We start from the raw sequence: 16,065 nt of genomic DNA, 5'->3' as shown, positions 1-16,065 counted from the left end.
CACAAATGCCGCAGAGGTGCCGTTGCTACGGAAACCCAATCAAAGCAATCCAAACCGCGGGCAAGTAATCAGACGCGGCAAGCGGCAACGTCATGATCATGCTTTTTTATTTGAATATTTAAGAAAGTTTATACAATTGACCGTACAGTACACACGCGCGCACTGTGCGTCATGCAACCGAGCGTTTGTACAAGCAGACAATGAGGGTTAATTGTCCTCCATCATTTGTGGGACAACCAGACAAACGGAATCGCGCGCTCATCGAATGCCACGTCACATCACACACACATGACCGATTTTGGCATCACACGCACACACACACGCACATACACTCACACTCTGTACAAAAGAATGTGGTGCACTGGTGAGATTTGTCATAGTTGAAGTGTGTGTGTGTGACTTGCGGACTTCTGAAATGTATAAATGTTCGAAACCTTATATATGTTTATCATATAGCGTACAGGTACAACAGACTGGCTTACATACTGTACGTACAGTACCACAGGGTAAGATTACAGTCAAACCCCATTCAAATGTTCATTTTGGGGCATTCGTCGGCTGGGTAGCACATCTGCCTCACAGTTCTGCGGACCGGGGTTCAAATCCCGGCCCCGCCTGTTTGGAATTTGCATGTTCTCCCCGTGCCTGCGTGGGTTTTCTCCAGGGCACTCCGGTTCGGTTTCCTCCACACAGGCGGGGCCAGGATTTGAACCCCGGTACGCAGAACTGTGAGGCGGATGTCCTAAACAGTCGCTCACCGTGCCGCCTGCGAAAATTCCCAAATGTCAAATTTTAAGGACAGTGACATGTCCTAAAAATGTTCAATGGCAGACCTTTAAATGTTGACTATACTTGGTACATGAGTTGGGGTATGTAAATGGTACTTACAAAAAAAAAAACTGAATCGGTCTACTCATAGGTCCCTGAATACCTACACAAACTGTAAACATTCCCAATGATGTCATTAGTCAATTAAACGGCGCTGGCTTCCCCCATCGCCATCTTCTCATCGCCTCCTCTCGCCGTCCTCGCTCGGGCAGGCCCGCGGACGACGCGGCCGCACAGCGTCAGGGTGGGATTGTGAGGCCGAGCCTGACGCAGCTCGCTGGACGGCGTGGTCATGTTCTGGGGACTCTGATTGGACGAGACGAGTTGACGTGAGAAGACAAGGTTAAGACGATGTGGTGTCTTTTTTCAGTTGTCTTGTAATGTGTCATGACCCCAATAGATACAGACCTCGTGTCAACGCTCTTGTTTAGGGAGCGTATCGTGGGCATTTTTGTCTCGCCACGTCAGTTTGTAACACCAGTATAAAGAGGTGTCGGACTAGCCGAATCATGAAGTTTGAAAACCTCTGTTCTAGAAGAACAGAGCGAGACTCAGCCTCAAGCTGACCTTTCGCTGGGTTTCGCTTGTCTGACTCACTCACCCTGCACAACGTGATGAGGATGAACGCCGGGATGCAGATGAGCGGCGTGAGGATGAGCAGCGAGCCCACGGCCAATCCCCACGTGCCCATTTGGTAGTCGTACACCATGAGCGACTGTCTTTTGCCCAGGTCATACAGCATGGTGACCTGTCGCCGTCGACGGGAAGTCAATCAGTCAGTCGGTCGGCTGCCACGCCGACAACAGGAAGTGACGGAGGAAGACGGGCTCACCACGCAGAGCAGCGGCGTGACCAGCAACCAGCAGTACTTGAGCACGGGGAACGGCCGGTACCCGATCATGTCCTCGATGTTGTCCAAGAAACGATCGGCGCCTGCGAGTGCAAATCATTTGGTACGAGTCGCTCTGTGTTAAACGTGAACGCGGCCACCTACCATACACCCAGCCTATGACGATGCTCTCAAAGCAGGCGATGATGAGCAAACTGGTCCCGCTCGGCCCGAAGTTGTCAATCAGGTGGAAGAGCAAGATTCCTCCCTTTAAAAAAAAAAAATGTTTTTAAAAAGCATATATATTTGTAATTATCATCATAAAAAAAAGAGGAATAGAAAATGAAATATATGAGGCTCTAATTGTATTTAAAAATGTAAAACAAATACGATAGCCCACTATTCCTCCCTAAAAATGCATTTATATACAGTCGATATAAAAAGTCTTCACACCCCTGTTTAAATGCCGGGTTTTTGAATCATGTTTTTCACACCCGCCTATATCTGGGGGTGTGGCTCTGTTAATGGGAGTCAACACACACCTGCCAGCATTTAAAATACCTCTAATTAACCCCAAATAATGTTCAGCTGTTCAAGTAGGCTGTCTACAAAATCACAATTTGAACAGGGCTCAATTGCAATCTCTAAAACAATTATGCAAATGTGAATTAAAAAGAATGCAAACATTCATATGGAAATATAAATATAAACTATTCCTCCCATATATAAAATTCCAAAATAAAAATAGTTGAAATACGAATTGTAAATATATATACTCTCATTAAATATTTATCATGTATATAATTTGTAATGAATAAATATATATTTTATTGTACATCCATGAAAATAACTTTTATCCCAAAAAATAATGGCCAATTTCACTGTGAGTTATCTTCCTTCTCTCTCTCTCTGTACCTCCGTGACGAGGGGCAGGCCCAGCAGGAAGCAGACCACCGCAATCACCAGAACCAGGATCTCCCGAGCGCAGGGCCTCCTCAGATGCCGCGGGAACAGGTCACTGATGGCCGTTGCTAGGCTCTCCACGCACACAAACTGTGGAGAAACGCAAAGGAGCGTTTTTGTTCAATTTCAAAAAGAAGATTGTGTGTGATGTGATCATGACGTGCCTGCGTGTCCAAACCCAGGAGGAGCATCATGAGGAAGAAGAGCACGGTCCAAAAAGGGGCGCCGGGTAGCATTGAAAGTGCTTTGGGGTAGGCGATGAAGGCTAAACCTGGACCTGGGGGCAGCATGGAAAGAACACGTTCAAAGCCAGTGGTGGGAAATAACAAAGTACATATACCTTATGACTGTACTTCATTAGATTTTTTTTTTTTTTTTTTACCCTGCGACCCTACTGAGGATAAGCGGTACAGAAAATGGATGGATGGACTTTTTACTTCTACTCCTTTCTAGTGCAATGGGGGTTAATAAAAAAAAAAAAAAGGGAAACTATTTTGTGGCAAGTTATAAAAACGGATGTTGTGTATAGTAATTGACAGTAAAAATATATATTTTTCAAAAGAGTTGAATCAGTACTTCTACTTTCATCAGTAAGTATCTGTACTTAATCAATTATTCTACCGATTATTCTATTGATTAATCGAGTCATGCACGTGCATGTGATGTGCAGGGATTATTATTGTCCACTTGGGGTCGCCATCCTCTTGTTCCACACTGTAACATCTTTGACTTTGAATGTTTTGGGCTTTAAAAGGCGGCGCTCGGCCCGGCTAACCGTTAACCAGTCTGCTCGTTAAATTCCTCGGCGTCAGTTGTTGTTGTTTCTATGAGTTATTCGATGAATCGTTTCAGCCCTTATTGCCATCTCCGCAGAACACAAACAGGTCGCCGAGCGTGAATGAGGACCCAGACGTGGACCCACCGCTCGTAACGACGTCCTCCACCGCCACGTCCAAGTGAAACGCCATGAAGCCCAGCACAGAGAACACCACGAAGCCGGCGAAGATGCTGGTGGCGCTGTTAAGAAGGCACAGCGCCACGCAGTCCCTTTTTTGGACAGAAACAGGTCAGTAATCACATAACACGAGGAGGCTCTGGTGGTATTGGTGATACTGGTGGTTCATTTGTACCTGTAGCAATTGTTGTTGTACTTGTTGTAGCTTCCTAGAGAGGTCAGGACTCCCTGGCATATGGCGTAGGAGAAGAACACCTGAGTCCCCGCGTCAAACCAAACCTAGACAGGGCGACACTTTATGATAAATAAATACAAATAATGACTTTGAGAATCACTGTCCGAGACAGATGAGTGACACTGATACGCAATTACGAAGCATTTTTTCACGTAGACGGAGTTGGCCATGAAAATTCGATTATGTTTACATAAAATACAGTGCTATTTGTCTTTATTAAAAACACCAATTAAAAAAAAAACAAAAAGAGCGCTATTTCGGAGGGGAGGGGAGGTGGTGGCTTGACTCGATTAATGGCACTTTAATTAATTTCAACGGAGAAATTGATTTGGGTACTCAAATGAATTGAATGATGAGCTTGTCATGCAATGAATTGAACTAGTAAGTCAAGGTCCCACTGCAGTCTGCCCACTTTCATATCTGTGACTTTAAGTGTGTGGCTTTTAAAAGGCGGGGCCTGGTCTGGTGAGTGACGTGGGTGTCAGAGAATCAAAGTCGAGTTGGCTGTTGTGAGCTCATTTTATAGCAGCTGGCTCCTTGTCTGTGTGTTGTTGAGTTGTGACCACTGAAGAATATTTATTGCATAAACCTTGGACATTCTGTCTTTTGCGCAGCAGAAATTCAAGTCTGGGTAAATTTGCCGATTCAATTCACCATCATTTTGCGATGAATATTGTCTGAGGTCTGCGCTCACTGACAACCCGACGAGCATGTTCCCAGTCCGCCTGCATCCTGGCGTCTCTTGCGCGAGTGCTTTCCCCCACGACAACACATGGTTGCTATTAGCTACAGGCACCCATAAAAAGAATCCAATTTACATGCTGACACATGGCCGCCTTGCTCGCACACAGGACTGTTATATCCTGCGTGGTTGATTGATTTATTTATTTATTATTATTATTATTATTTTTTTTTTATGTCATCCTCCCCAGCGCCCGATTATTTACTCTGGACAAAGGAGACACGTTCATTTGTGGAGAAACAGAACCCGGCCAGATGTTTGATGCTCACATGTCAAATCTCTTGAGAAATCGCATTGCATAAGCTTCCATTTGAACAATTTACAAGTGTTAATTCCACAGCTCTGTGCAACATCAGCTTTGATAAATCGAGTGTCTACAGATAGCCGGAGGAAGTCTGACCCCCACGGGGCGATAACCTCCGACTCCTGACGCCTGAACCCCTGAGACAGCGAGACTTCACTTTAATATACTGCAACACATGATCCCATTGTGTTCAAGCATGCCAACCATCCAGCGCGGCGCAGCGCAGCGCAGAATTCCCCCTCCGGGATGAGACATGCATCTTTGTCCTGACGACATCCATGCATGTGCACTTTCAGCCCATAAAGCCAGTGAAACACTTTTAAAACTGGAGGGGGGTGCTGCTTAAAGGTGCCTGGCAGATCTCTGCTCACTTTCTCTCTCTCTGTTTGTTTTTCTTGTTAAGGACGGAAAGCACGGGAGCGGAAACGAGGCTGTAGGAAGAAACGGATAAGGGCTACATCATGTGCTGGATGCTTTAAGGGGCCCCAATTTCATGCTTAAAGGAAGAGACAAGCTGAACACGTAGTTTGATACGTGCAACGGGGTAGACGCACAGAGCCCTGGAAGGTAAAAACCTAGTTTCATTAATTCACATCGATTATTGTACTAAAATATATCGTACAAATGATTTTTAAAACAATACAAATATATTTTAACTTCAAATAACTGCAGATATATTTCGTAAAACATATAGAAATAGGAGGCATAATAATAATAACGTACAAAATAATGAATGTATTTGAAAAAATGATGAATAAACCCGCCTGAATGAGTTAAAAACAACCGAAAGAGCACATTTATGTATGTTGAAAATGATTTCTATTGGGAAAAAAATATTATATATTGTATATTAATGATATAATAATTAAACATTGCAATTGTATAATAATACTGCAAATATATCATCATATTTAAAAAAATATATATTTTCACAAGAATATTACAAACCTTGTCATATGTATAGATTTCTAAAACACGTATAAATGTGTAACATGGCAGAACCTTGACGGAGTCAAAAACATAAAAGCGACACAAAGGGCACATTTGAAACGCTGAAAAGGATTAGGCACGCACAACAACACTTTACGCATTTGTTCTCACATGACACAGCTGTAAACGACACAAAAGTCCATTTAAAGAGGGTTATTCTGTTCTATCACATATTATTCCATGCATTTTATCATTTCAACTTTTTGTGTTCTTCTTACGTCCGGCCTGCCCAGCTGGCCAAAGTCGGGCAAGAGGTAGAATTTCAGGCCCTCGCCAGCACCGGGCAGCGACACCCCGCGGAGGAAAAGGACGATGAGCATCAGGTACGGGAAGGTCGCCGTAAAGTACACCACCTGCAAAATAATGTGGAAAACATTCAGACTTTCTTTCTGTGACATTTTTAGCAGGGTTACATACAAAAACAACAAATGATTGCCAGGAAATAAAGGCAATTCCAGGTTCCCAGAGATTCTTGGAGATGACACTAAAATGTCAGCTTCAAACCAAAATGGTTGACTTACTGTGCGTTTTCAAGCATGGCTTCTTGAGACTTTTTTGTATGTCTTCTCGTGATAGACAAGCCTACCAAATTTTCAGTTGTTAAGCGGAGCTGGCTTTGGGGGCTGAAATTGAACAAGATAATTGCGTGCTCGGGCCATAGGTCACAAATATGCACACGCACCTTGCCTGTGGATTTAATCCCCTTCCAAATGCAGAAGTAGCATACGACCCAGGCCAGCAGCAGGCACAGTGCCAGATCCCAGTGCACCTTGCCAAGAGACATGGACTCGGACATCCTCAACACGCGATTGCTGCGCAGAAAGAGATCGGGAACGCGACCGTCAATCAATCAGTGGGACATTCTGGACACTGAAAAGCAGCGATAAACAGAGCCCGGGTGCAGAACATGCCGACAAAATGAGCAAAACATGTGCAGCGCAGCGCAGCATTATCGCTGTAGAAGAACAAGCACATGTTTTAAATCCATCGGTATATAGCAGCTGGATCACATCAGAATATTTTAAACTGAGTGCAGTTGTGCAATCTTCATCCTTGTTTACATTTAATTCGGTGTGATAAGTGACTACATGTGGCTTGTGAGGAATGCATTGTAACACTTTGCTGTCGACAGCCGCTTTTGTTTGCCTTGTGCTGTCGACGAAATTGTGTCTCTGTGTCTGTAAAAGTGTGCGTGGTTGTCATTCTTTTTTGTTTCTTTTTTCCCCTCACGTCCAGAATTCCTCCTCGGCGGACTTGACCATCAGGAATGATCCATTCAGCGATCTGCAGAGATGGGGCGAAGCAAGTCAGTTGCGGCTGCGAATCAACAATGACTACAAATGTACCGCAATGTATGCCAGCGTGATATCTTCTTGATGGTTCTCATGCGTTCTAAGCAATCCTAATTACCGGGAAAAACCCCTAATCCTACCCTAGCCCCTAACCCTGGACTACTACCAAAATACCTTCCTCTTCTTTGGTGCTAATTCAAATAAGAATGATTTGAATACCTTTCCCTTGAGTTTTTGCTTATCTTGGAATTCTCTTAGCAGAAGACAGAGAAATTGGACCTGAGCTCTCGCTCGTCAAGTTGGAGGCGAGCAAGATGAGGAGGAGGAAGGGGGTTCCCCAGGTGTCCCAAGCAACTCACGTGTCGGTGAAGTTTTCAAAGTAGTCGTAGGTGCTGATGTTGTTGAGGAAGGACCAGTTGCCGTCCGGTTGGAACAGATGCGGGTTGGCGTAGGGGCTCACGCGGTCGTAACAATTATCTGCGAGATGAGACCAAAGATGATGAAAGCGCACCGGGGCGTCTTACGGGAAGATTAAGGGAGTGTTCTGTGGCGGAGAGCCGACCCGGCTTGATCGAAGCCAGATGCGCCTCGCCTCTCACCGGTGTTCCACCAGTTTTCGCACGTGGACCACGGCAGCGGGTTCTGGAAGGAGTTGAACAGGTAGAAGAGGACCCAGGCCAGCACCACGATGTAGTAGATGTTCAGGTAGGTGACTATGATGAGCGAGGCAACCCCCACGCCTAAGGACATACACATCGATGAGACCCCCTGCTGTAAACGTGGTATGCAAAGTTTGAGAACTACTCATTTCAGATAACGGTGTCATAATAAACCATATGCAATACATGTAAACACAGTGCATGTCCTGACCACGAGGGGCAGTCATTGCAGGTTGAACCCCGAAGACAAAAGAAGGAGAAAGCAGAAAAAAAATAAATGAATAAAAACATTGCCACGAGGCCCCTTTGTGGCGTTGAGCAACACAAACGCAATCTGATTGGATGTTTCTTTTGGTGATGAGGCAATTTTGCGACATCATTTCAAGAAAAATGCAACATTTCAGATCATGTAAAATGTTTGGCACATTTTGTTGATGAAAACATTGGTGCATTTGTACTTCACATGACCTTTTCTTGTGAACAAACACACTATTAATTTCTGTTTGTCACAAGGTCCGCAAATGTTTACTGCTACAGCTACACATCGCTATTCTTCATTTATTCAACAAATCCGAGCCTTGTTCGACTCTCCTTCTTTTTTTACTCACCCCGAAACATAGGGCAAATCGCCCTCCAGGCGGTGACGGTGCTCTGGCTGGTGTACTGACCCAGCGCCGTCTCCAGGAAGAAGATGGGGATCCCGCCGAAGGCCAGGAACAGGAAGTACGGGATGAGGAAGACACCTGGGCGGCGTGGCGTGAGGGGAAAGACAGAAGAGGGCAGGTTTGCAAGATATTCAACAGAATGCAGTGGGGCCTTGAGATACGAGTGACGTTTTTCTCCCGAGATATTAGCCATCATTCGGCCGATTTCTGCTTTGACTTGCGAGCACACATTTGAAATACAAGCGTGGCAGTGAACTAAACTCACTTCACAACAAGCAAATTGGCATAGACACACAGGCACTCACTAGGACAATACGCAGGGATATATTCTTTATCCTCTGCGAAGAACGACTAATATTCCTGCAGCTTACTGCGGAGTTTTGACCAGGTCCATGTATATCTGTATTATACTGCCCGCATAGTCACGGAGCAAATTCAAATTCGCTATATTCCCTACTTGTGAAGCGATAGTTTTTTTTGTTTTTTTTTTTGCCCTCGCGTGTGGGAAACGAGAGCAACAGTTGCTAAAACTGCTTTTTAGCGGTTTATTGAAAGCCGGGGGAGGAGTAAAACATGGCCAGACCCTCCCATGCTACACACCATGCCCCGCCTCTTAAAGGCACATGCATGTACACAGACACAACAATGCGTACAGTGCTTTCGATACATTTTGTTCTTGCAATTTTTGTATCTGTTTAAATGTGTTTAATAAGTGTGATGATTAAGTTCAAATGTGTTGAAGTTGAATAAGTTTAAATGTGTTTAAAGTATGTGGGTGGGGTAAAACTACAGTATATATATAAACATTTGTATACAGTCTCTCTAGAAGACGGATTTGGACCAGTATGAGGAGAGAAAAGGTTTGCATTTTTTGGGGGACAGAGTCAAACTACAATTGTGTTGGGCCAACATCTTGAAGCCATTTTGGAGAACAATCAAGATCAGCATTCCCAAACTCCCATGCACACACGCACATTAACATGTTGCTCACCACCGCCGTTCTTGTAGCACAAATAAGGGAATCGCCACACGTTTCCGAGGCCGATGACCTCTCCAGTCATGGAAAGCAAAAACTCCCACTTATTGGCCCACTTCCCCCTGATCGGACCCCCTTCATTGGCGTCCACTTTGTTTGGATCAGACTGTCGAGTGGAACTCCCTCCGGTTGTTTCTTCAGTCATGGTGTCTCAAGTCTGTTGCATGCATATAAATAAACATTATCGAGCCAATACTAATATTTTCACACACGGTGTTGTCATTTCATCTCATTTACAGAGCTAATATTGGTTTTTGAATCACCACATATTGCTGATCAATTAAAAAAAACAATGACCAACCCCAAAAATGCAATTAACTGTTAATTAAAACAACCAAACAACTTGTTCTAGTGCCTAGAAATGAAATGAGGTATGGAACTCACCAGTGGGCTTTGCGGTGGACCCTGTGTGGAAGACTCCACAAATGAAGGAGTGGGCAGGAGTTAAGAGGGGGAAATGTCTTGTTCTGAAATGGGGTGTGTCCTTGAAGGATGCATTATTTGGGGGCGAAAAAAAAGGAGGAGGACTCAAGAAAGTGAACACATGCCAAACATGAGGATGAATTAGAGCGGTTGTAATGCGTGGATGGGTTTATTGTGCATCATCAAGAGACGATAAGCGGAAGGTAATTCAGTCCAGCACTTCTTATCTTATTTTGAACATTTGATTATATTATTTGCTGTTTTACTTGACACTGGGAACTGGCAAGGTAGACTTTCCTGACGTTTCTTGTATACCTAGAAGAACAAAATCAGGGCAAAATGCTAATACAATGCGAATGGTGCGTCTTAATGTGAGCCGTGCAGGTGAAAATCGGGGCGAAATATATGAACATTACCGAGACGTGATTGGCACGTGACCATGTGACGTTTCCCGCTGTGACAGCCCAACCAGGAAATGAAAGTGAACGTCGAAAACGGAAGATTTGGTGCTTAATTCCATATTTTTCTTTTTATTATTTTATGGCAGCGGGCGCCTGGCACACGCTTACGCCGTGAGAGTCGCGACGTTCCGCGGCGAGCGGCGTCATGTTCGGACGCAGCTTCCAGGATGAATCGCCTGGATAGACGCCAGTGTGACTAAATCAAATCACCTCCAGGCTCCCCCAGCCCCCCCCCCATCATCCTCGCCTGGTGGTGGTCGTCGATGTGTTGCTTCGGCATCCATTGTTTGACTTTAGCGCGATGCTAGCCACTAGAAGCGCCGAGGATGAGTCCCCGGAGGTGGAGGAGATGGACACCCTGGAGCCCAACTGGTGCTGGTTCTACCTGGCAGAGTGCGGGGTGTGGCACATGTTTGAGGTACTCTTTTGTTTTGTGTTGGACTTGAAAGCACACGTGACATTGCTTGTTTTTCTCACTGTGAGGATGCATGGACATACGGGTACTTTGTGACGTAAGCGCGCAAGCTCCCTATTGGGAAATATTGCTGCTTATCGATAATTACTTTCCATCCAGGTTTCGATGTCATCTCTGAGGTTGTTCTCTTGAAATTATTTTACTAATTTAGTCTTCATCCAATCTAGGCATTTTTTTAAAGCAGAGAAGCTAACTTCCGCTATATTATTTTTATGTTCATATTTCACAAAAAAGTCCCCAAAAAAAAAAAAAAAGAAATTTAACTTTGTCTGTCCAAGCATAAATTGAGTGAAAGGCATCTGCGACTGTGTCGTTCTTGACCACATCCGAGGGCATTGCATTATGTGCAACAATTCATCGATTAATGGATCCAGTAATTGATTATCAAATTAATCGACAGCTATTTTGGTAATCGATCAATCGGTTGGAGACCTTGTTTAACGTAAAATTGTCTAGATCATCAGAATTTCAGCCTCTCAGCAGTAAGCAGACTGATTCTCTTTGTTTTTAATCAAAATAAAACATTTACAAGCATCTGTTTTTACTTTTGGGGGGGGGGAGTGTTTTGCATATTTTATCACATGTTATAGAACAAACTAGTAACTGAATCGTAATCATGATTGAATAAGAATGTCAATTTGAAATAATGTCCTGTTTTTGAATGAAGTGATGTAAAGTTAAAAAATCCAATTTGTCCATTAATCTAAAAAAATAATTGAGGAATGATTGTTCATTGCAGCCCTAAATATGATACAGCAATGATGGGAAATGTTTTATGACATTTTTGTAATATGTACTGTAAGTTCTTGTCTGCTATTAAATATACGGAAGTAGGAACACATATCTTCTGATGTTTACACCACGGAGATCCCTTTTGTTTTTTGTTTCAAATAGTCCTCACCCGTGTCATGGGATCCTCAAATGCGTAATGTAAGACTAATATGAGCCATCTCACGGCAGATCGACCCGAGCGCCGCCTGCTCCGTGACCAGCGCTCAGATCGAGCAGTGCTACAACCGGAACCAGCGAGGCGTCATGGAGTTCTACACGGCCAAGTACACGTACCGGCTGGACTTCTCGGGTACATCGTCCGCGGCGAGATACGTCACGTTAGCTCGGGTGTCGCTCATGTTTGTTCGCGTCTTTGCCAGTCATGCGGCAGGTCAACCTGACGACGGGGAAGCAGCGGCCGATCAAGCGCTCCCTCCACTCGGCGACCGGTTTCAGGTGGGAGTGGGAAACTTACATCATGTGATGGCATCATCTCGTCTGGTCTTTGACCTTCGCTTCCCCTTCAGGTTCATTTGCGACAACCTGGCCTTGCCTGTGCCGTGCCACTGGGAGAGGATCAACACGGATGAGCCCTATCAGGTACAAAAAAAAAAAAGGGTTTAGTCGCTACGATCTTCTGTGTTCATTATTAAATCGAAGTGGAGTGTTGGTGGCCAAGCCGCACACACCTGAAGGAACAGCACAATGTCAATGGCTATTGAAGCATGAATTCAAGAGGCACAAACTGTTGAATCTTTTTTACTTTCTATTGAATTAATGGCATATCATATCATATATTCATTTCAAATGGGGAAGATGATTTGAGATGCAGGTGTTTTGAGTTATGAATGTGGCCTCGGAACAAATTCAACTTGTAAGTCAAGGCACCACTGTCTAGTTATTATCTGTTATTCATCCTCCCCTGCGAATTACATCTTTTTCACGTGACAGCTGGTCCAGCTGGGCCGAGACACCTACGAGTTTAAAGAAGTGGCCCGGCTTTATGAAAGGACCATGGATCGACCCATCAAGTCCATCCAGAGGATCCAGAACTTGGACTTGTGGGAGTTCTTCTGCAGGTTGGTGGACTCGCAGGGAATTCCGCCTCAAAAGTGCCGAGTGCCGCTTTTGTTTTCACGGTGTTGTGTGTGGCGCAGTCGTAAAGGCCGCAAGATGTGCTCCAGAATGTGGAAATCAACAAACAGGCGTAAAGCTTTCTTTGAGTTAAAAAGTTATATATTTTTGACAGAAAAAAGTTGTAATTTTACCCAGATAAAGTAGTATTTTTCCGAGAATAATCATATATTTTATGAGAAAGTCATGTTAATTAAAGTGGATTCCATGAAGATTACATAGAAAGTTGAAGTTTCCACTATAGTCTTGTACGATTACAAATTTTATTTCTCTAAAATACATTTTATTCTAAAAAAATAAATATAAATAAGCCAGCACTTTATTCATGAAAACATACATCCTTATTCTTTTAAATATATAAATTCTTTCTTCAAAATATGCCACTTTTTATTGAAAAATGCCACTTTTTCCTGAAATGATACTACTTTGCTTGAAAATATCAACATTTCTCAAGTATACTATTTTCCCAGAATATTTTCTTGAAAATACATCTTTTCCCCTTTCAATTCAATCCCATTTCAGTGTGGCCCAAATACTCCTTTGTAACTTTCAAATGTGTTTGCGTGTGTCCCCTTTCCAAAGGAAGAAAACCCAGCTGAGAAAGTTGAAGCGCACTCTGGACATTGAGGAGCGGATGCTTTTCCATGGCACGGGACACAACAACATCCAGGCCATATGCATGTTCAACTTTGACTGGCGGCTCACGGGAAGCAACGGCGACGTCTACGGCAAAGGTATGAAAACGCCCCTGCTCGGCTTGATCATTTATTTGCTACTTAGGTGCGTTTTCCTGCTTCTCAGGGAGCTACTTCGCCCGCGACGCCAAGTACTCCAGTAAGTTCTGCCACAACACGGGCAAGCACAACAGCAACCTGCAGCGGCACGGGCTGGCGCCGCCCATCTTCGCCAGCGAGCCGTCGTACAAGAGCATGTTCCTGGCGCGGGTGCTGGTGGGCGAGTACACGCTGGGCCACCCGCTGTACTGCCGCCCGCCATCCAAAGACACCAGCCTCACCAACTTCTTCGACAGCTGCGTGGACGACACGGCCAACCCTAAAATCTACGTCATCTTCGACAGCAACCAGATCTACCCTGAGTACCTGATCGAGTTTTACTGAGATTGTGCGCGCTCCCTTTCCCAGCGGTTCAAGCAATGTCAAGGTGATCTTTGTGCCTAAGTCGAGCATGAATAATCTCAAGTGCCTTTGAAGAGGACAATGACAACTCTGTGAGCTTTTTTCCCCCCACCGCGCGTACACATGGGACATTGACACGAAATAAGTCTACAAAAGAAAAACAACAATGACACTTGAGACTTTGTCATAAATCTTGGTGGCTGTTTTGTGCATATATATCGACGCAGAACATCCTCATGGTCTCCACATGTGGAGCACTGTCACGAAAAGTAGACCGCAACACAGAATGTCGCTTTGCTATGTGTGCATAACAAATCTTCAGATGTTACATTTCTTTGTGCGTGTGTGTGTGTGTGTGTGTCCAGTGCTGGTTCTCGTGTGGTGAGGAATAAGAAGTGACTGAATTCGCCACAAGGTGGTGCAATAGTACACGTATGGTTTCAGAGAAACTTTGTCAATTTGCGTTAAGAAGTCTGTAATTTGCACATCGTGTGACTAATAAACGTCTTTTGATATAGAACACCTTAGAGGGATGATAAAATAATACGTAGTTTTATTTTGCTTGTAATTATCAGATAAAATTAATAAAGGCAGTATATCAGGGAATAGCTAACTAGCAATGCTAAACAAATATCCGGGTATTCTGCGGTCGAATTATGACGTAAATACCCGGATGTCAGAGAACGCTAGTTAGCTGGTTACTGGCTAGCTTTCCAACCCGGAAAACGTTTGAATTTGACAGTACCCCGCCCTCAAATATTGCTCTTTTGGCTTCGAGATTGCCAAGTGCTGTCATTTACATTCTTACGCGTCAGTTCTTTCGGATTTTGGTGTTGAGAAACGACAGTTTGCCCAAGTCTGTATCAGCAATGAAGCCGAACCCACACACACACACACACAATTAGCCAATGTAGGGAAGATGGCGGAGCTATGAGACAATTTTACGACACATATAATTCCTTTAATATGGCACATAAAGCTTCTTTCCTCTCTTCTCGGTGACAGGTGAGACTTTTGAATGTTTATTTTGTTTTTAATTATTTATTTATTTTATACACCTGTGACTCGTCAAATCGACTTGTTCTAATTCACGTTTGTCCAAGAGAGGTCGCCGTTGCTATACAAACGTGAGCCATAGGAGTCACTCTATCTTTGTTGTGCTTTTTTTCCTTGTGATTTTTGTTGCACAGTTTCATTCAAAGACACACGCACTCATAGAGCCACACAATCACACACACTTTCAATCAAGGAATACACAGTTACACACAGACAGAAAATCACATACAAATGCACACCTACACTCATGGTATACATAGAAACAGAAAAATACATACAAATACACATACTCATGGAGTACAAACAAACACACACAGACCGAAATATTTACAATCACACGCACACACAGATACACTTTACTTCAATACACACAGTAACACAAACACACACGCATGCCTTCACTCATTGAATACATAGAAACACACACTCATTCAGTACACATACAAAATACACACACACCTCATGGAATACACAGATACACGTACACAGAAACACACGTACTAGCGAAGATACATACACCACTCTTGGAATACATTGAAACACTGAAATACACACACTCATGAAATGCAGTCACACATAGAAATTCCCACACAGAGACACACGAGAAAGTAATCATAATAATTTCTCGTTGATTGCATTGCTTGAGATCAAACTAATCATCATTTTGTTGATATATTCTCTTCAAATATACAATTAACATGACGTGATGTGTCTGTCAGGTACCGCACGGTGAGCATGAAAACTGCTTATTTGGCATCCATACTGTGTCTACGTTGTCATGCCGTAGCCACCAAAAATGATTTATCAGCCTTCAAAGTGCTTTACAGAAAGATCAATGTTCGTGACCATATGTTCCTCTGCTAGTCCACTGAGTGATGGAGAGGAGCAGGAAGGAAATCTTTCATCTGCCGCGCTTCCTTCCTTGTGTGTATCGCGTGGGCCAATAAAGCAGGCAAGTGCTGCTGCTGCTGCTGCTGCCTGCTGGGAATGCAAGCCACATGTGAGTCGAACCTTCTGAAGTTCACATTTATGGGTTTACTGGCAGCCGGGTGGAGTTACAGTCCACGCCAAAGCCACCGAAAACACATTTTTACAAATAAAACATCATCCA

The 16,065-nt window shown here is 43.9% G+C and overlaps 2 protein-coding genes across 3 annotated transcripts; one reads left to right on the top strand and one right to left on the bottom strand.

Moving 5' to 3' along the window:
- Positions 1 to 90: 90 nt before the first annotated feature.
- On the bottom strand, positions 91 to 10,798 carry LOC133396978 (sodium- and chloride-dependent betaine transporter-like). The gene is made up of 16 exons (XM_061667324.1): positions 9,883 to 10,798; positions 9,454 to 9,655; positions 8,406 to 8,540; positions 7,738 to 7,878; positions 7,498 to 7,615; positions 7,077 to 7,130; positions 6,529 to 6,658; positions 6,065 to 6,199; positions 3,751 to 3,854; positions 3,543 to 3,667; positions 2,785 to 2,897; positions 2,573 to 2,710; positions 1,823 to 1,925; positions 1,661 to 1,761; positions 1,430 to 1,576; positions 91 to 1,134 (listed from the first exon to the last, which is right to left on the bottom strand). The coding sequence occupies exons 2-16, from the start codon at positions 9,641 to 9,643 to the stop codon at positions 973 to 975; spliced, it is 1,896 nt and encodes a 631-aa protein (XP_061523308.1). The 5' UTR covers positions 9,644 to 9,655; positions 9,883 to 10,798; the 3' UTR covers positions 91 to 972.
- Positions 10,115 to 15,892, top strand: LOC133396979 (protein mono-ADP-ribosyltransferase PARP11-like). Of its 2 annotated transcripts, XM_061667327.1 has the most exons (8): positions 10,115 to 10,800; positions 11,818 to 11,938; positions 12,009 to 12,084; positions 12,156 to 12,228; positions 12,580 to 12,707; positions 13,345 to 13,496; positions 13,564 to 13,923; positions 15,819 to 15,892. In XM_061667327.1, the coding sequence occupies exons 1-7, from the start codon at positions 10,684 to 10,686 to the stop codon at positions 13,878 to 13,880; spliced, it is 984 nt and encodes a 327-aa protein (XP_061523311.1). In that variant the 5' UTR covers positions 10,115 to 10,683; the 3' UTR covers positions 13,881 to 13,923; positions 15,819 to 15,892. The 2 variants fall into 2 exon arrangements, with proteins under 2 accessions (XP_061523311.1, XP_061523310.1); XM_061667326.1 differs by lacking the exon at positions 15,819 to 15,892 and having other exon boundaries at positions 13,564 to 14,418.
- The last annotated feature ends 173 nt before the right edge of the window (positions 15,893 to 16,065 follow it).

This window comes from Phycodurus eques, chromosome 22 (genome assembly GCF_024500275.1).
Source record: "Phycodurus eques isolate BA_2022a chromosome 22, UOR_Pequ_1.1, whole genome shotgun sequence".
In the NCBI taxonomy this organism is placed as follows: domain Eukaryota; kingdom Metazoa; phylum Chordata; class Actinopteri; order Syngnathiformes; family Syngnathidae; genus Phycodurus; species Phycodurus eques.
Note: the sequence above shows the minus strand (reverse complement) of the source record. Positions and strands in the feature narration are given on the sequence as shown.